Source organism: Haliotis rubra, unplaced genomic scaffold (genome assembly GCF_003918875.1).
Source record: "Haliotis rubra isolate DU_JTF1 unplaced genomic scaffold, ASM391887v1 Scf394, whole genome shotgun sequence".
In the NCBI taxonomy this organism is placed as follows: domain Eukaryota; kingdom Metazoa; phylum Mollusca; class Gastropoda; order Lepetellida; family Haliotidae; genus Haliotis; species Haliotis rubra.
The window spans coordinates 113,598-135,364 of NW_025767073.1; the positions used below are offsets into that span (position 1 = coordinate 113,598).

At 41.9% G+C, this 21,767-nt stretch overlaps 1 protein-coding gene and 1 long non-coding RNA gene across 2 annotated transcripts in view; one reads left to right on the forward strand and one right to left on the reverse strand.

Moving 5' to 3' along the window:
• The first annotated feature begins 511 nt into the window (after positions 1-511).
• On the forward strand, positions 512-1,654 carry LOC124286878. Its single transcript, XR_006901139.1, has 2 exons — positions 512-661; positions 1,561-1,654. It is a non-coding gene; the product is annotated as an uncharacterized LOC124286878 (long non-coding RNA).
• A 2,572-nt stretch (positions 1,655-4,226) lies between these two features.
• LOC124286860 overlaps positions 4,227-21,767 on the reverse strand; it is a 54,855-nt gene continuing 37,314 nt past the window's right edge. Inside the window, 13 exon segments of the mRNA XM_046723305.1 lie at positions 4,227-4,388; positions 5,173-5,424; positions 6,750-6,809; positions 9,353-9,544; positions 10,655-10,821; positions 10,993-11,095; positions 11,667-11,843; positions 12,855-12,938; positions 13,783-13,959; positions 14,457-14,606; positions 15,892-16,234; positions 20,904-20,947; positions 21,667-21,729. Coding sequence (XP_046579261.1) covers positions 4,308-4,388; positions 5,173-5,424; positions 6,750-6,809; positions 9,353-9,544; positions 10,655-10,821; positions 10,993-11,095; positions 11,667-11,843; positions 12,855-12,938; positions 13,783-13,959; positions 14,457-14,606; positions 15,892-16,234; positions 20,904-20,947; positions 21,667-21,729 — 1,893 coding nt within the window. The 3' untranslated portion in view covers positions 4,227-4,307.

Consider the following 21,767-nt stretch of genomic DNA (forward strand, 5'->3'; position numbering starts at 1 on the left):
AAGCTGTTTGTATTGCATTATATGTATAAACAAGGTTTTTCAACAGAATTGTAGATATACCACTTTCACATGTGATAAGTTTAGATATGCAATGGCCCGCTTGCGATGTTGCTCTAGTCGTCTGAGAATTGAAACTGGTAGACATAATAAGCAACCTAGAAATGACCGAATATGTAATGTATGTAAATGTAATTCTAGAAGATGAATATCACTTTATTTTAATATGCAATTTTAATAATAATTTAAGTGCTGAATTAATTCCCAAGAGATATTGTCAGTTCCCAACCAGGCACAAATTTGATGTTTTAATGGCTTCATGTAACCCACATACCATTAAGCAACTACCAACTTTTATTGTTAAAGCTAAGCAGTTGCGCAAATCACTCCTGTAACACATGTAGTATATGAAAACTGTATCATTGGTCAATGGTCATACTGCAAGTGAATAAAACTTCAAACTAAACACTGTGGCGTGACGCTGAATGACGTCATTTATGTTTCCAAGGCAACAGAACCAGCGCGTTGCTTGATCTCCTGTATGACATTATCAACAAGGTCATGAAGATCGAGGAAGAGCAAAGGAATGTCCGATACGACTTATGGAAAGCCTACTCCCTCGCTGCACGCCTCAACGCCACACAGGACGACGACGGCTATTGAGGTTTGTTTGTTTGTTTGTCGTTTAACTGCGCAATCATCAATAGTCCAGCTATATGACGGCAGTCTGTAGATAATCAGATCTGGACCAGACAATTCAGTGATTGACATCACAAACACCGATCTAAAACAGTGAGTGAGTGAGTGAGTATGGTTTTACTCCGCTTTTAGCAATATTCCAGCAATATCTCGGGGGGCGCCAGAAATGGGCTTCACACATTGTACCCATGTTGGAAATCGTACCCGGGTCTTCGGCGAGACGAGCCAACGCATTAACCACTAGGCTACCCCACCGCCCTAAATGTAAAATAACTGAGATACGGTGACGTGCATCAACTACCCGATCCTATTAGCTGCCTCTTACAAGCATAGGTTGCTGAAGATCAGTTCCCACCTGGATCTTCACGGATGGTTGTTACGGTAAACTTTCAAGAAATACTTTCATGACGTTGTTACTTGGTAGAGTTATTGTCAATATTCGTTGTTAATTATATCGGCCATTCGTCTGGTCAGTCAGATACCTATATTGTTGCAACATAAAAACTTAGACCTTACGACCATACAAGTGAAGGTCCGGGTTAGAATTGATCTTCAGCAACCCATGCTTCAACAGCTTGTCGTAAGAGGCGACTAACGGGATCGTGTGGTCTGACTCGCTGTCTTGGTTGACAGGTGCCATCGTATCCCGATTTCGAAGATTGATGACATGATGTTGATCACTAGATTGTCCGGTCCACACTCGATTATTTACAGACCGCTGCCATATAGCTGGAATATTGCTGAGTGCGGCGTAAAACTAAACTCACTCATTCACTATATCACTTCAGTTCCAAAGAAGAAATACATGTTTGTTCTTGCTAGTTCTGTTCGGAGTTTTAATCCAATTTTATCTTTTTGTTAAAGACTCCCGAGTACACACGTGAGAGCGGCCTACTGGATACACGGAAACATGTAAATCCTCATTCCACAGCGTGGTAATAAAGAGTGTGCATACCTTCAAGTATACCTTCGAGTTTGAACCTCTATTTGCTCTAGAAAATGTGGAGTTGCTGAGATATTCATGTATTTCAACAATCAAGTTTGCCACGAGTATAGTAATTGAGTGAGTTTTACTCCGAGTCCTCTTTTAGCAATATTCCAGCAATATCACGGCGGGGGACACCAGAAATGGGCTTCACACATTGTGCCCATGTGTGGAATCGAACCTGGGTCTTCAGCCTGACGAGCGGACGCTTTTACCATTATGCTATCCCACCCCGCCCCTACCCAGAGTCTAACTACAACTTAACGTGTCTTGCGTGGCGTCCACATACCCACCTACACCGGTGACAATTCCTCTCCCCTTTAGATTTTTGGGGTGGATCTTATAAAGCAACATGCGTGCCTTCTCATTTGGCGGGAAGAAGAGATTTTGTGGGGAAGAAGATCCTTAAAAAACATGCGTTCAAAGTACGCCGTGCATGTCACCTCGTTTGATTTGGTGACTTAATATTATCCCAGTTTTGTACCTCGTCCAAGTTGTCAGGACATATGATCCCTGAAGCTCCCAGGGCTTGCCTCCCTCTGGGGAGTCTGGTGATAGCATCCAGGACCCCGTGTATATAGAGAATACTACACGAGGTCTGATTACATACGAATTATACGAAACGAGTGTCCTTCCTATGTTATCTGACCGAGCGAAAGCGAGGTCAGATAACATAGGAAGGTCACGAGTTTCGTATAATTCGTATGTAATGAGACCGAGTGTGGTATTTTATTTATTACCCACGTCTTACATGCATTAAATTGACAAAATAGCGTATTCTTGTTAATATTTTGCTTTCAAACAGAACCCGGTTTCATAAAGAGGTTGCGGAAGAGTTTTGTACTGTAGTACAATATTTGCATGACGTCACACTGTAATGACGTCACTGCCTTGGTAACCGACGTCACGATGCATGTCAGTTGTCATCGCCCCGTACAGCCTCCTACAGTAAACTACTCCGTAGCACCCCGTTTCTTGGTTTGCAGTTGCTTCGTTCGGCTAACATCACTGGTGGAAACATTGCGTTTATGTTTTTCGACGGATATAATGTCTCAGTTCGACTCACAATTAAACAGCGACACGGCAACGTTCGCAATGTTTAATTTCCCACAATGCATTTAAGTTGTAGAATGAATGGATCCACGCGTTTGTTATGAATGAAAAAATAGTTACGTCAGAATGTGACCTAATTGAGAGGTCATCGGTTATCCAATCAAATCGTTAGAATCTCAAGTCAAGTCGTTACGACACAGGTCAACGCGATACGACACACGTGTGACGTACGAGATTAGTATGCGACTACCCATACGTTGACCACGTGGGTAATAAATACATTTATGTTACCTGGCGTGACAGTCAACTCACGCCGACGGAATCTTGGAGTGAAATCCCAGTGCCCAGGTTCTTTACAGTGTCGCCAGCAATACTCCAATATATACTCTTAAAAAGTAGCGGAACCTGACCTTTAAATTCGGATAGGAAGTATAAGCGTTAACAAACTTTTCAAAGACCGACATCTTATGAACGCACCACCATTTCTCTTTATCACCACCCCTAAACACAACGGATGGGATGCACGTGCACAACGCAGTAGCCCCGCACACGTGCTGGAGTATCATTCTTGATTTTGACTGTTTTCAAGAAGGTCGATAAATCACTGTAGACCATTAATTTTGACAATCATCTTGCACACAGTGTTTGTTTCTAGCCGGTATTTTCTGTTTGAAAATGAAAATCGTACACGTGCAAATTTCACGTCATACACCAATCATCTTTCAAGAGCGCTTACTGTACAAACAACTATGGTTATAAGGAAGTGCAAGTGGTGATGCACTCTCAAGACATTCATTATTATTATATCAACATTGAGCGACTCCGATATATCTCCCAGTTTTTTCATTAGTAAATTAAAAATGTTCCCCTACTTTTTTTGAAGAGTATAATACAGCAACACCCGGACAGGTCAGTGTCTGAGGCCAATGTCCTTTCGCCACTGAAGTTAACCAGTTTAGCGCTGACTGACCACGGATCAGATCAGGGTAAGAGATTCGAACCCACAAGACAGCTAGCGCTCTTAACCACCTGACCTCCCTTTTCCCAGTGTGCTTGTGAAACTTTAAGCTAACTTCGTGACCAGTTATGTGTGAAGCCCATTTCTGGTGTCCCCCGCCGTGATGTTGCTGGAATATTGCTAAAAGCAGCGTAAAACCAAACTCAGTCAGTCAGTCGTGACCAGTTTTTCTTGAGTGAATGAGTGAGTATGGTTTTACGCCGCTTTTAGCAATATCCCAGCAAAATCACGGCGGGGGACACCAGAAATGGGCAGTGAGTGGGTGAGTGAGTGAGTAAGTCAGTAAGTACTGCTTTATGCTGATTTTAGCAATATCCCAGGAACACCAGAAATGGACATCACATATTGTACGGAATCGAACCGGTGCTTTAGGCATGACGAGAAAGATGTAACCACTGGACTACCCCAGGCCCTAACATTTCCTGAATCATCACCATGACAACAACAATACGATCAATCGAAAGCAGCTAATGAGGAATAAACCATTTTAAAATTTATTCGTGAACAACAAAACTTTTTTAATTTAAAAAAGTACAAATTTCGAAGCATGGCGTCCTATTTGGCGCTGCACACGTCGCTCTTGGGTTTGACGTAGGGCGTGGTCACGGGATCGGGGTGAGTCTTTGCGCTGTAGGCCTGCGAATAGAAACGACATATCATTGGGGAACAAGTGAATCAGTGAGTGAGTGAGTTGGGTTTAACGCCGATGTGGACAGCATAAAGGGATGAACTTGTGGGAAGACAGCCTGAAGTATCGGGCTCCCTTCGGCTAGCGCATGGTCAATTGTAACTCCAGTAATGTTATTTTCATTTCATTTAGGAGATAAACCTAGTGTGTTTGAAAATCAGAGACATGCTTTACTGAATTGATGGCGACTAAATTTCAATTGGAACCGAACGCGGGGAATCATATAACTGTATTTTTCGAGTTTAATAAATGTTTCATCAGCATTTCCATCACGTCTGTTGTGTTGATATTAGTCATGTTGGTGGTCAAGCTGAAGTAGTGGGGGCAGTGTTCATACGTGCGCAGTGAAGCGCAATGAAATCCAACGCATTTTTAATCCCAAAATTTCCAGTTGCCTATGTGTAAAATTCGAAAGTCAGCGTCAAAATCCATGGAGTTGTTGTTATGATCCGCCATCATTGTGGTCAAACGGAAGTAGTTCTCACAATAAGATTTGTTAATGCGCGGTGAAGCGGCCTTACAATCAGATGAGCGTCAATCCACAATTGATGCCGTCTGATTTTTCTGAACAACCAATCAGAATCTAGTATTTTCTTGATTCATGGTAGAATGTTGTTTAACGCACGCAGCAATATTCCACCTATTTGACGGCGATCAGTAAATAATCGAGTCTGGACCAAACAATCCAGTGATCAGCATCATGAGCATAAATCTATGCAATGGGGAACTTACCGCTGGATACCCTGCGTAGTCCACGCATTCTATGACGTTGATGGAGTCGTCAGTTTTCTTCTGGAAGTCGTCCCTAACTGTCTGGTTCTTCCAGTCAAGGGTATGGAGGTAATTGATCAGGGCGTGCTTCTCGGTTCTCGGGTCCTTGATGTAGTTGTCGTACAGAGGGAGGCTCATGCAGTCGGCCATAGGGCTCCGGGGGTAGTACAGGAGAAACGACAGACACATCTCATCACTGGTCCTCACGCCACCCTACAATACGCAGTGAGTGAGTGAGTGAATGAGGGAGTGAGTGATGGAGTAAGTGGACGTGCGGGCTGTCTGGTTCGTTAGTGGTTGAACGGATCACTTTGAGTGAGTGAGAATGAGTGAGTGGATCACTGGGTTGTGAGGGGTGAACGGATCACTTTGAGTGAGTGAGAAGGTGGGTGAATAAGGGAGCGAGGAGTGGGGAGTGGACGTGCGGGCTGTCTGGTTCGTGAGTGGTTGAACGGATCACTTTGAGTGAGTGAGAAGGTGGGTGAATGAGGGAGTGAGTGGACGTGCGGGTTGTCTGGTTCGTGAGGGGTTGAACGGATCACTTTGAGTGAGTGAGAAGGTGGGTGAATAAGGGAGCGAGTGGGTGAGTGGACGTGCGGTTGGGTTGTCTGGTTCGTGAGTGGTTGAACGGATCACTTTGAGTGAGTGAGAAGGTCGGTGAATGAGGGAGTGAGTGGACGTGCGGGTTGTCTGGTTCGTGACGGGTTGAACGGATCACTTTGAGTGAGTGGAACGTGTGGTTGTCTGGTTCTTGAGTGGTTGAACGGATCCACTTTGAGTGAGTGAGGGTGAGTGGACGCAGTTGGGTTGTCTGGTTCGTGAGTGGTTGAACGGATCACTTTGGAGTGAGTGAGAAGGTGGGTGAATGAGTGAGTGGACGTGCGGTTGGGTTGTCTGGTTCGTGAGTGGTTGAACGGATCACTTTGAGTGAGTGAGAAGGTAGGTGAGTGGACGTGCGGTTGGGTTGTCTGGTTCGTGAGTGGTTGAACGGATCACTGTGAGTGAGTGAGAAGGTGGGTGAATGAGGGAGTGAGTGGGTGAGTGGACGTGCGGTTGGGTTGTCTGGTTCGTGAGTGGTTGAACGGATCACTTTGAGTGAGTGTGTGTGGGGATGGGTGGGTTCGTTAGTGAGGAGTGAGCGGGTGGGTGGATGAGTGAGTGGACGTGCGGTTTGGTTGATTGTTTCGAGAGTGGTGGAATGGATCACTTTGAGTGAGTGACGGGTGGTAGGTGGGCGTTTGAGTCAGTTTGATTGGGTGCGTGATAAGATTTTTCAGACGGCTGGGTGGGTGTTTGAGTGAGTTGGTGCGTGATATGCAGAAAGGGTGGTGGGCGACTGGGTTGTGAGTGGGTAGAGTGGAATGCTTGAAAGTGTGAGTTTCGGTGTGAGTGAGTGAGTGGAATTGATGTCTGCCGTGCACAAAAAATGAAATAACACGTATACAATAGCAATATTGTCTTGCGTATCTTAAATTATTGCATATTCTATAAGTACATTTAGTCCACAGTATATCAGAAAGTATGACGGCAACACTTACAAGCGTGAATTTGCCCTTCTCCTTTGACCGGTAGTCGCACTCGGTGATGATGGCGTCACCCTGTAACAGTAAACAGTCCACAATGAGTTTGTTTCATTGTCTCTTTAAACAATATTTCAGCTGATGAGGAGGTGGCAACTTCTTGTGCGGGTAAAGTCAGGTTCCAAGGTTTACCACTTCGGCGAAAACAACGAAGTTGGGTGTGGTACCGACAAACCAACATTAGGTCGACCTGGGATTAGAACTGGCGATCATTGGTTTTCGGGTAATTCTAGACATGATGTATAGCTAATTGTGGCGCTTTAACTACCGGGTCTCTCTTACCCCAATCACGATATGGCTGAAATATTGCCGATGTGACGTTAAATAATAATAATAACTCACTCTTACCCCAAATTCTACAGTGATTAAAGCTAGACTGTCCTGGAAAAATTACTATGTATGTCCCCAGTTTACGAGCAAAGTGAATGTACACTGAAGTTAAATCACAAATTTCGTAACAGGAGGGGCGGTGGGGTAGCCTAGTGGTTAAAGCGTTCGCTCGTCACGCTGAAGACCCGGATTCGATTCCCCATATGGGTACAATTGTGAAGCCCATTTCTGCTGTCCCTCGCCGTGATGTTGCTTGAATATTGATAAACGCGGCGTAAAACTAAACTCACTCACTCACGTAACAGGAAATTAAAGGTCACATGCAACCAAAACATGAAACATAATTAAAACACAATTATCACTTATTCATGCCAAATATATAATATACATTGCTGATTCTGAAAACTATCAGCGTACAATCGCAAATAAACAGTGCAATATTTTGTTTACTTCCCTCCGAACGAAGCACCCGGGAGACCGAACCCAGTCAGAGCGGGTAGGTGTGCACTCAAGTGTAAAGAAGACTTTCATTTGCCCATACGCTGATGTAACATAGTATGCTCTATTTGGGATTACACTACTTTCTAAAATGGCATTGTGTATTTGATACGCTTATGGTTCATTGTGTGTGTGTATATAGGTGAGGTGAGGTGAAATTCGGTTTAACGTCGTGCTTGAGAATATTTCGCTCATATGACGACGTGCATGCGTGTGTATGTGTATGTGCGGCTGCTTGTACTAGCCCAGATGAAGCTGGTTTTATAGTGATAGCCCACTGAGATACCATGCCGCAGTGAAGCATGAATACCCCACTCAGACACATTATACTGACTCCGAGCCGACCAGTCCTTCTTGTACCCATTACTGCCGGGCGCCAGGCAGGGACCAACAAGTACCATATTTTAACGTCTTTTGGTATGACGCGGTCGGGGATCGAACGCTCTAACCACTACACCACGGAGGCGGCCCGTGTGTATATAGAGATTTTGGGTTTTGTAAATACATGCTCATTTATTCTGCATTTAAGTTCGCTCCAATCAACAAATACTGAGATGGTGAACTACTGAGTGACTGGAAACTGTCGTTCGTCCAAGTACAAAGCAGGATTTGAAACTGACAATCTGACTTTGCACTGGTTTCCGTCCGTGCAACCCACAGACATAATAACATGTCATGTGTACAAGTATCACACCTGCCTGTCTGTGTAATTACATAATGTGACAGGGACAGAACTCAGCTGCACGAGCCATAAATCAATGTATTTTGTTTATGGTGTATACTGATACGTTTCAAGTTCAAATTGCATGTGGTCAATGATTGAAGTTGTGTATTGCATATCGTCATTAGCAGACAGGCAGGCAGACACATAGGTGTCAATAAAACAGACACTGAGTTTTGTCTGTGACAGAGACTGCTTATCACAATCAACATATTTTTCTATGTTTCCATAGACATGTATTAAAACATTTCAGTTTTCAAGCTGAGCAAATTAGTATTTCTAATGTTACACTTTCTTGAAAACCTGGTTTGCAAATCTGCAAACAAAAAGGAAATCTTCCCCCAAAAGGAGGATGTGAAACCATATAAGAAAAAGTATGGGACCAGTGTATTTTTATTACTACAGACCAAGATGCTTGTAATCACAAGAAACATCTTTTGTTCTCCAACTTCGACCACAGCGATAATCCTTGCACGCTTCTCTTGCTGTGTTTTTACAGGGAGACTATATAAGAGTATCCCTGGTTTGTACGAGTCGCCTTCCCGGTTCAAGCCGCGCGAACCTAATCACTACGCATGCGCTATGGGCGCAGCGCAGCACAGCTGTTAAAACCACTTTTCACCCCAGCGCTGGGGTGACATTAGTGAATCGTTTGAACTCTGATTTCGCGGGGTTTTTTCATCGCGTTATTTTTCAACTTTATAAGTTGAATTTGCATTTTGATTATTTATTACTGTAAGTCCATACCGAAAGGTGTCAGAATATGCAAAGTTGTGTTTTGTGTTGCATGTGACCTTTAAGCATGTGTCTTTCAGTGATTCGCCCTCCATTAGCCTCCGTGCCGAAAACGTAATTTAAAGATAACTTTAAAATAGTAGGCCTTGGACCAAAATTAGACTTGGTCGTATATTTGAGTTATCTTATATAGTAATAAATGAATCCCAAGGATCTACTTCTATGGACGCCCCTATCGAACATTGGAATGTGCTCTCCGATATGTCACGTGACTTACCACTTGTAACTTCCTCTCGTGAGCCAGCAGCCTGGTTTCCTGGAAGTCAAAGTCGTAGTTGTCGTCCACGATGAGGGGTTCGATCTCAGTGTTGTTCCTGACAAGGCGGGTCTTGATTCCCTTCCCAATAAGATGGGTGTGTTGGAACACTGCGAACACGTTCATCTCAGGGGCAGTGGACCGAGTCAGGGCCTGAAGGACATTTAGAGGTATCAAATAGAGATATACATATACACTGTTGGTCTGGCAGCGTCTGTAAACAAAGCAAACCGGATGACATTTAGAGGTATCAAAAAAAGAGGTACATACACAGAGTGGGTCTGGCGACGTCTGCAAACAAAGAGTAGGTCTGGCGGCGTCTGTAAACAAGGCAAACAGGCGACATTTAGAGGTATCAAATATAGAGGTACATACACAGAGTGGGTCTGGCGACGTCTGTAAACAAGGCAAACAGGCGACATTTAGAGGTATCAAATAAACAGGTACATACACAGAGTGGGTCTGGCGGCGTCTGTAAACAAGGCCAATGGATGACAGTTTGAGGTATCAAATATAAAGGTACATACACACTGTCTGTCTGGATGTGTCTGTGAACAACATAGATATATACTACACATTCTCCGCTCCAGCACAGGTTTGTTAGTCTGCTCATGAGCATTTTCATTCAAGAGATTTGCGGTATATTGAGATCAACTGAAGCTATGGATGTTTCTCGCCTTGCTATTCCGCGTTAATACATACTGAGTACTGAAGACTATTTACACTGTCTTCCTTCACACTGAAACCTCATTATTCTGGACCCCAAATTCCCAGATATCGGAATTAAATAGTTTCGCACGAATGCCCTCAGGGCTTTATGGTACACCGGAGGCTGGACTTCCGGAGTATAAACGTTCATACATTTCTGCTTGGACTTAACAAACATCTATATCGAGGTATTATATTTTACAAATTTAATCTTCATTTATTTCTATTTTGACAAAGTAAACCGCTATTTTGAGGTTCCACTTAGGTAAATAGTTGACATATTTCTTGTCGCATTCAACAGACAAGAAACAGACAGGCAGGTGTGATACTTGTACACATGACATGTTATTATGTCTGTGGGTTGCAAACAAACTGCATCCATTTATCTCGGATGCCTGGATCGGACGGAAACCAGTGCAAACTCAGATTGTCAGTTTCAAATCCTGCTTTGTACTTAGACGAACCACAGTATACACACACACAATGGTTCAGATTTGATATTGTCTTAAGACATTCATGGGAATTGAGTGTGGAATGCAACAAGAAATATTTTACCTTTTCCATGCACGCCATGTTGCAGTACCCCCGGGATTTGAAGGACTCGTATTCTGGGGGAACGATCTGGAATTTGTCAACCATGATCCCAGTCTCCAGCACCCCGGCGTCGTGAAGTCGTAAAGTCGGCGTGTAGTGGATGCGCATGCCGGAGCTGTCGATGACCCCTGAATCATGATAGAAACAATACACATTTAGAACTGTGTATTGAGGGAACATCTAGTGCGGTATCAGCAATGCTAGAAGCGGTCGTAAAATCTCCAACACATCTGCGTCGGACTTGATCACATTCTGCCGCAGTTGACGTTTTGCCTGTGTCTCCATACAGATACACCTACCAGATTTAAGTGTGGGGTTGTTGTAGTGTGTCTCCAGGACCACGTGGCCAGGGCCTTCCGACATTCCGAGTGGCATTCCAACATCAGTAGGTAGATAGAAGGGCTGCAGAAAGATAATATTCATCATATACCGAAGGAAACAAATAAGGGAACACCACTTCATGGCACTGTTCCTTTATTTATTTCTTAGATTTCCTCCCAAAGCGCTTCGGTCCTGCCCCACAACGAAGCACATGTGATACATGTGGTTTCACCTTAGGCAAGCGTGTTTGTTCAAACTTACCTCAGTTCACCGGGCAGTAAATGGGTACCCGGTGGGATAAGTCATATAACTATAACCTTCTAGCGCCTCGCGGGTTATGGTTACAAGGGGTAATAATGCCCATCATGTTGTGTGAGCTTAGAGCATGTCCGTGAGGCGTGCAGATCACGACTATATAACTTAGTGAGTTTGGTTTTATGCCGCTTTTGGCAATATCCCAGCAATATCACGGCGGGGACACCAGAAATGGGCTTTACACATTGTACCCATACGGGGAATCGAACCAGGGTCCTCGGCGTGACGAGCGGACGCTTTAACCACTAGGCTACCCCACCGCCCCGCTATATAAGTGGCATTAAGTGGAATAAGTGAAATCTGAAGCACAATAGTATGTACACCAGATGAAGCTCACCTCTCCACCCACGGCCCAGGCTAGGAACACCGCCCGGCACGACAACAGCGTCATGTCGTTGATGTGGTAGCAGTGGTAGTCGAAGTTGTTGTATTTGTCGTCAAGCTCCGTCGGGCACGTATACACTACCATGTGGTGGACGATATCCTCGTTGCCAGGGGTGATGACTGGCTCGAACTGGGGATCGGATGGATACAATGGTGTATTGATTCAACGTGGTTACAAAACGTTACAAGGTAATTGTAAGATGATTCAAGGGCATCTCAAAGCCATTCAGTGTCATGGAAAGAGTAATCAGAGATTCCGGGGAGATGATTCAGTGTGTGAGAAGATAATTCAGTATAATGGCAATAAGATTGAATGAAATAAGATGAATTAGGGTATGAGAAGATGGGACAGTATAATGAGAAGATGATTCAAAATCTATTTTGACGCTTCAGGGCATGAGAAGACAATTCAGTATAATGACAAGAAGATTCAATGTAATAAGATGATTCAGGCTATGAGAAGATGAGTCAGTTTAAAATGGTTCAGTTCTATGACGAGAGGATTCAAAGTAATAAGATGATTCAGTTAGAAGATAAATAAGATTCAGTTTTGTGCCAAGAAGATACAGAGCAATGATAAGGCGATTGCAAGATGATTAACTGTGTTGACAAAAAAGATTGGTTTGTTGTTTAACGCCGCACTCAGCAATGTTACAGCTGTATGGCGGCAGTCTATAGAAAATCGAGTCTGGACCACACAATCCAGTGATCAACAGCATGAGCATCAATCTACGCAAGTTGGATATGATGGCATGTGTCAACCAAGTCAGCGAGCCTGACCGACCGATTCCGTTCGTCGCCCTTTACGACAAGCATGGATTGGTAAAGATCAGTTCAAACCCGAATCTTCACGGGTTGGTGACAAAAAGAATTCAGGGTTCAATTCTGTATAATGATTCAATTATTCAATGTAATGAGAAGATGACTGAGCGCATTGACAAGAGGATCCAGTCCAAGGAGATGATTCGGTGTATCAAGAAGATGATTCAAGAGAATCTACGACTAGCATCAAGACCATTTCTCTCCATAATTATACCTGCAGTTTCCGTCTAAAGATTAATATTTTACAAAGCAGTAACAACGGACAACGACAGCACAAACTAAAGGGAAGGTGGAGACTATGAGGATACTGTCTACATACCATTATCAGGTGGTTCTTCTTCGGTAGCACTGGCATCTTGTGGACGGAGCAGTGGTAGAAGGTGTTAGCGGAAGGAACTTGAAACTGGAAAAACAAACAGTGAACATTTCATGAGTAGGTGTAAAAGCGGGAATGGCCATCAGTAGGAAAAAGTATCCTCAAGTTTTGAATAAACAAAATGGTTCCTCTTTGCAAAATTGTTTTATCGGTGATCTGGGCGGGGTGTGGTGGGCGGAGTTATGTCCCTTTTCTTGGACACGCAAGTCGTTGGTTTCCAATCTTAGATTAGCACCGAAAGTTATCATTGCCTCGTCATCCTAATACAACTGCTTGTGACTTTCTCAAGATTTCTCGAATTTCACACAACTGACACAAACTTAGATAAGTCGGAAAACACGCAATGATCGGATTTGCGCAATGTTTCCTCGTAGAATTTGTTTGTTTGTTGTTTAACGACGCAATCAGCAATATTTCAGTTATATGGCGTTGGTTTGTAAATAATCGCGTCTGGACCAGACAATCCAGTGATCAACAGCATCCATCTAAGCAACTGGGATACGATGATATGTGTCAACCAAGACAGCGATCCTGACCACCCGATCCCGTTAGTCGTCTCTTACGACAAGCATAGGTTGCTTAGACCAAGTGTAACCCGGATCTTCATAGGACTTTTCCGTCAGATGAAGTTTCACTTTTGTCTCAGTCACCCAATATTGAATTGAGCTGCCATATCGTTATACTCAAATGATGTTCATAGCTGAATTATGCAATACTCACTGTCTCTGAAAACAACATTTAATGAAATTTACGTCACGTAGCTATATAATAACTTTATTAACATAAACACCTGGCAAGAATTAATACAAGTTAGAGTTATCTCCCTTAGACTTGTGACTTCACAGATAGTTGTATAATGTACTCCCCACACCTTCTGATTGGTCAGGTCGAAGTGCTGGGTGTCAGCTGGCAACACCTTCACGGTCGGGGTCAAGTCCAGGAGAAGGAGACTCTTGGACCCCCGTCTGCCGGCCCCGTGGTATGTCAGGCCCGTCTCGTGGATGGGGTCATCTGGGTGGTAGGCGAAAATGACCTTTGTGGTCCCTTCCTGAAACATGGAGAGGTCACTTAGCACACGGAGCTATTGAAATTAAGTGTTTTCAGAAATTTCGATATTGTCAGTAGTTTCAGTATTTCATTTGTTTTCAGTTTTCATAAAAATATTTCTTTTTCTTTTTTAGCAAAATCGTTTTAGCATTTCAGTTCTTATAATTCATTTTCTCGTCAGTTTAGTATTTTCAACATTTTTATCATATTAAACATTTTTATTTTGGTATTTTCAGCATTTCAATTTATTTAGTTCTTTCAATATTTACAGCTATTTAGCTAAACTGTAGCTAAATAAATATTTGAGCTTTTTGATTGTTTCCATTTTCGAAAATAATTTTTCAACATTTTCAATATCTCAGGATTTTTAGCTCTTTCGGTGTGTGACTTACTCATATACCACCTGAATATTTGCAGTTATTTTCATAAGTATTATATTGTCAAATACTAGATTCAAAACAAACATGATAGATAGAAGGGACATTGGAAAGTAAATACCTTGATGACAAAGTCCTGCTTCTCATCACAAGTGTCGAGTGCTCGAGAGAACTTTAACACCGTGCCGAAGTCGTTCTCGAAGCCGGCGATGAGCGTCCAGTCCTGGGAGTCGTCGATGATTGGTTCATAGAAACCGATTGTATGGCGGTCCTGGAAGAAACAGTACCAATGATCAAAGGAGTCAGCGATTGAGTAGAATATACAATAAGGGACCCATACAAAAAAAATTATGGGCTGGGGGGTCATTGATTTTGTAGATGATATGTACGTCAATTTAAGGGGGGTATCCAAAATGGATACAATGGCTGAAGTCTATTTCTGGTGTCCCTGTCTTGAAATTTCAGGAATGTTGCTAAAGATGGTGTTCAACCTCACTCACTCAATCGTTGACACTCTTACTTAATACACCTGGCGTTCTCTAAAATTCTGTCTTGTTCAATAAAATTTGATTTCTTAAACTGTGCCAATAAGGGTGACGACTCAATAAATGTAACCCTTATAATGGCTGTATTTGAGGAAACACTTGCCGTGTCTATAAACAGTACGGCGAGGAGTACAACAGAGGTCGTGGTAATTCACAGGGTCATTGAATCATTCGTCCCTTTCCGTAACCTCCAAGAAGACTTCATTTGTGACCAACTCGTGTTATTCCGAAAAATGCCGAATAGTCTTCTTGGAGGTTACGGAAAGGGGCGAGTGGTGACGAATGATAAAAAGCATCGATAGGGGACGGGTCTTCTTGGAGGTTACGGAAAGGGGCGACTGGTGACGAATAAGAAGACTTGTGCCGGAATAACACGAGCCGGTTACGAATGTCATTGAATATGTATTCATGTTATCATTGCAATTGGTAAGTTTATTTTTCTTTCGGCATCAGTGAATTTGATTACCGTTGGTAAAGTATGTTAGGTATTTTAACAAATATGTTGTAATGTAAAAATTAGACTCTGATTTGTATGACGTATTAAGTTAGTGTGCATGTTTTGTTTTTCAGTAGACTAATATCTAGTTTCTAAAATGAACATATTCTACGGGAAAACAGTTCCTAAATGATATTAGTCAAATATAATTAAAAAGATGTCAGAGGCTATCTTCATTTTCAGAAATCGTTGTAATCTAAACATATTCTAGACTTGCATGGGCTCTATTGGTCATATTTGTTTCAGGGCCTGTATGACAGATTCCTTATTCATGCATTGTTTTAATGTTTTGTCTGTATATAATCGAGTCTAGATCAGACAATCCAGTGACTGACATCATGAGCATCGTTCAACTGGGCTACGACGACACGTCATCAACCTAACCTGACTGATCTCGTTTTTAGCTCCTAACATGCATGGGTTGTTTATTGTCTTTTCTTACCTTAAATCTCCAGGAGTGTTTTAAATCTACGAAATTATACGATATTATAATATATAACGTACAGAAATCTCACCTCAAAGTGCACCTTCCCGTCCTCCACCCAGCCAATCACAATATCGGCGGGGTACATGTTGCCATGGTTGGAGATACCGAAGCCTACGTAGCCCCTGGTTTTCACGTGAGTTTCAAAATGGATGTGTGTGGAGTTTGCCCTCCAGAACAGGAAGTAGTTCCCCTTTGTGTCCAACTGGGCGAACCTGCTGTACGTCTCGGTAGGGGTGGGGAAGTTCGGGGGGTACACGCCGGCGGTCTGTGTCGGCTGGGTCGTCACGGATTTAGGTGCTGCAGCTGACAGCGTCACCATTAAGGCGACGACGACGACTACGAGCCGAAACATATTCAGAATAGAAGTCGTTCTGGAGGGTCAGCAAAGTGATGTCTTCGCTGACAATTTCTCTTGGAGACCGACCCAAGATGTTGGAATATATATACGATGGGTGAATGGACTTTCTGACCCATATCGGGTGAGAGGGAATATGATGATTCGTCATAATTCTCACGGACTGTCAACAAGTGATAAGATACTACCGTATCTACACTACACGACCCTGCATCACGGTCTCGTGGTTTGGGAAGTCAGATAGACATGACGCATACCTTCGTGTGGGGAATATATTGCGACATATGGCGAACCCCTTCCCATAATGCCGTGTTCCAGACTTGGTCGTCATGACGACGCCTACTATTTTTACTCATTCAGTAGACTGTTGAGGACAGTAAGACGACCTCGTTTACAGTTATTGATGCTCAGAGAAAGCTACATTATAACTTACGCCGTCCGTATGTTTTTGTTTCACATCACCAGCCTGAACCAGGAAGAGTGAGTGAGTGAGTTGAATTTTATACCGCATTTAGCAATATTCCAGCAATATCACGGCGGTGAACACCATAAATGGGCTTCACACATTGTACCCATGTCGGGAATCGAACATGAGTCTTCGGCGTGACGAGCGAACACTTTAACCACTAGGCTACCCCACCACCGTGTAACTTTTTAAAATGAAATTTTATAATGTAGATGACTTGATAATCGTCGTTCAATTGAGTGATATTGCTGGAATATTGCTAAAGCGTAAACTCGTAGTCACTCTCTTACCAACTCCGTTTTGGTAAACACTGAACTGTGGGTATGATTGCGAAGGGTTTGTTATTAATTTTCTCATAAAACCTTTCAAAGGTCAACTGGTAATGACATTAACTGTTAATTTTTATATACTCATGGAAACGAATAAGGGAACGCATGAAAGTACAAATGTTCCTTTATTTATGTCCAGATTTTCATCCACAGTGCAATACAAAACTTGTTAAGATACATGGACAAAAATAAAGGAACACTTATACTTTTATGTGTTCCCTTATTTGTTTCCATGAGTATATGTTTTTGTTATGTGTTTCCATGGGAACAAGGACAACAACGGTGTGTGGAAAGACAGTTCAATCAATAGTTGCATCCAGGCATTAACACTGACCGGTATGAAATTAACTAATTAGCCAATACGTTTAAGAAGATGAGGCAACAAACTATATTTGACATGTATATAAACTGTTTAAATTCTACTGACCTCCACGAACTAGTTCTGAAAATATATGTAATTGAAACAGCTTGAAAGTGGCCTCGACAAGTGTTTTTCCCTCAGATTAGCGCACATCATATCAATCAAATCTTTATTCAATACTCAATGGCCACAGGCCTAGAGTACAATACATAGTAGTTAAGGCTGTGCAATATTACAGGTAAACCGGTATATACCGGTACAGTACCTCGCGACACGATTATCGCGATATGAGGTGAGGTAAGGTGAAATTGGGTTTAACGTCGTGCTTGAGAATATTTCGCTCATATGACGACGTGCATGCGTGTGTATGTGTATGTGCGGCTGCTTGTACTAGCCCAGGCTAAAGCTGGTTTTATAGTGCTAGCCCACTGAGATACCATGCCGCAGTGAAGCATGAATACCCCACTCAGACACATTATACGGACTCCGAGCCGACCAGTCTTTGTTGTACCCATTAATGCCGAGCGCCATAATTTTACGTTTTGTGGGTTTGAATGGCTTCATTTGGAGGAATTAAATGGCCTAAAAGTGCCAAATGTACTTTTTATTCTAATAAACGGTTTAACCATCAAATTTTTATTTGTTTGACTTGTTAGTAGAGCCGCTGGCTCTGAGTGACCATTTCACATTTCGCAGTATTTTGATATTAGGAATACAATTTATCTATAGATTGATGGACATAATAAAATTAGTTAAGGTACTTTCTACGTAGTTAATCATATATTGGACATACGAGCAAAAAATTGTATTCCTTTTCTAAGGCATTATTATTGCATGACTTACATAATCTATCTTCTCAGTTTATCTTCATAAATGTACCATTTTCAATCCACAGCTTATGTGATGAGCAGCGAAAACAAGCTAAACTTATTCTGTTTTTTATCGTGCCACATGACAGATAATGCTCAGTATAAATGTATGGTTTAAAAGATGAATAGTAATCACATTTCGGAGAAAAGGAAAGTTTTTCAGGCCAGTTTTGTTGGTATATATCTTTCAGTCTTTGCGTAAATAAACTAATAAACGTTGAGTGAAACTCAACATACTGCTCATACCACATGTGATTAAAACCTGTTGTAAATAAAAGATTTTTTACATTCGTTACCCAATTTGTGTGTACATTTCTAACATATGAAATGATCATTTCATAACATTTCTTTGTTAAACGACAAGAGGACATACTTAAAAGTCTTAGCCAATATTTGATTACTTTAATTCATACTAAGAGGAAACATGCCACACTCACATATCGTAGCACAAGCTTCACATTTCAATATGATCAGTGTAGCCACTGGCACATTGCATCTAAATGCGTCATTGGATTTTAAAGGAATTTGTGGTCAAATGCTTTATATTGCTATACGGCTAAATATATACGACATGTAGTTAAAACTCACTTTATCATCCCAAACTGTGTTCCAGAGGAGATATTGCTGTATGAGATCAAACGATCGTTTGACAGTAGATTTTGGACAATGCTCTGACAATGCTATGACGTCATGAACTTGATGATGTCACAATGCTATGACATCGCTGCACTGCAAGTCTAATGGCAGTACCGTGTTCAGCGATGTACATTTTTCATTGAAAACTAAAGAAGAGTGATTTTTGATGATAAATAGAATCTCACCCGAGTGTCTTCTGATATCAATATATAAACACTCGTTGATAAAGTAAAAATATCCTCGGCAAGCCTCGGATATTTGTGATTTTATCAACTCGTGGTGATATATTTGATATCAAAAGACACTCGGGTGAGATTCTCTATTTATCAGTGTTTTAAGTCGACTTGTTTGTATATGTGTCGTGTTTGTGTCCGTGTTTCACTATCTTGACCGTCATTACCAATAGATAATTGTAGCTGTCAACACACGATCACACTGGAGGATCCTCTGTGTCACTGGTTCATGTTACTTATATATTAAACCCATATATTGGTGGACCACGGGGGGTATATTTGTATTTGTACGTGTTGGTATGTTGTTGTCGGTAGTGTTGTGCTTCACAACGGGTCTCTTCACATACAGCATTATTCAGTTACCAGGACCAAAGTCCCACTTCAAGTGATAAGAACTTACACCAGTATTGGGATGGGGAGGCGTGCGTACTGGTGTCCATAAATGAAGCGTATTTGATTCTGTGAAAATGTTGGGTTTTTTTAAAACTTCTATGATGAATTTAGGAGGGGGTGGGGGGCACCCATTTGTTCCGGGGAGGTAGGTTGGGTGGGCAATCAATTTTGCACACACGTACTACGGAGGGGTCAGCACTTGTGTACATACTAATGTTAAAAATTATGCTTAAAAATTATGGGGGTCATTGACTTTTGTACATGACATACAGGGGGGTCACGTACTTTGTACAATAATCAATAATCCTAGGGGGGTTCGATCACATTGTACATGCTTCTCCATAAATCACACCAATAAAATATATGTCCAACAGCTGCAGAGTCCATGGCAGTAAAATGTACACTAAACGCCAAAAGAAACGTTACCCTCCTACTTTTATGAATTACTTAAAAACTATCAAAGATGGTAGAAAGTATTAGCTTACAAAAAAGCTTAACAACACAGCTTTATGAAAATCACGAAAAAGCTATCTCAAATGCATTCATATTTAGGTGAAACGCATCTGTTTCAGAGAAGTTAAATTGTCCTATTTTCGTCCATGCCGAAATAAACCAATAACAGTGATTTAGATGTCCAAAAGAAAGGTTAAAATAAAATTCTGCTTTGAGACAAGGATAAAACATTAAAATCGCCATTTTTCAACTATTATAACAAGAAACAACTGTTGTAGAGTGTGTAAAATTGTAAAAGAATCATTCCTATGATTTCAGTCTATTAAAACATTTTCTGCTGATTTGCATTAGTGAAAATAAGTAAAACGTGTCTTTGCTATTGTGAAAAAGTGTTTAGGAAAATCTAAAATTATCTTTGTTAACATGTTTGCTTGCAAAGTGACATTTTGCCATTTTCTGTTTACACATAGCAAAGTAGCAATATTCAAGCAGTATTTGCATCAATTTCGCGTGTAGAATAATTCTATAGGGTATAAAGAGAGACTACAATGCATGATATGATACACAAGTACGAGAAATATGCCACGATTAACAGCTGAAGAGAGAGAAAGAGCCACTGGGATGGTGCAGGTGGGGTCGACATACAATGCTGTTGCCAACGCCCTCGGATGCATTAAGGAAGGAGGGTAACGTTTATTTTGGCGTTTAGTGTATATCTTACAGATGCAGTGTACATGACAGTAAAGTATATACCCAACAGCTGCAGTACATGCCAGTTAAGTATATAGCCAACAGCTGCAGTGTACATGGGTAAGTTTATTTTGGCGTTTAGTATATATCCAACAGCTGCAGTGCGGTAAAATATATATATCCAAGAGCTGCAGTGTACATGGCATTAATATATATATCCAACAGCTGCAGTGTACATGGCAGTAAAGTATATACCCAACAGCTGCAGTGTACATGGCAGTAAAGTATATAGCCAACAGCTGCAGTGTACATGGCAGTAAAGTATATAGCCAACAGCTGCAGTGTACATGGCAGTAAAGTATATATCCAACAGCTGCAGTGTACATGCAGTATATATATATAGCCAACAGCTGCAGTGTACATGGCAGTAAATATATACCACAACAGCTGCAGTGTACATGGCAGTATATTATATAGCCAACAGCTACAGTGTACATGGCAGTAAAATATATACCCAACAGCTGCAGTGTACATGGCAGTATATTATATATCCAACAGCTGCAGTGTACATGGCAGTATATTATATAGCCAACAGCTGCAGTGTACATGGCAGTAAAGTATATAACCACTTCATCATTGGAGTTTACCAAACTGATGCTGGCTGACCACGGATCAGACCTGGATTCGAACCCTTCCAGCAAATATCGGCTCTAGACCACCTGGCCACCCTTGTCCGAATGTGCACGCGAAGCTTTATGCTAACGTTGTGACCACTATGGCTTGAGTGAGTGAGTCAGTCAGTCAGTCATTCAGCGATGCTTTATGCTGGTTTTAGTTATATTCCAGCGGGGGACACCAGAAACGTACATCACACATTGTAACCTAACCGATTGGGGAATCGAACCCGTACCTTCAAGCGACAGCTATTGGGGAATATAGCATATTCAACTTTATTCGTCAACAACAATACTATTTAAATTTAAATTTAAAGCATAACGTCCTATTTGGCGCTGCAAACGCTGCTCTTGGGTTTGACGTAGGGAGTAGTCACGGGATCGGGGTGAGTCTTGTCCGTGTAGCCCTGCGAATATGAATGAAATATCATTGGGGAACAAGTGA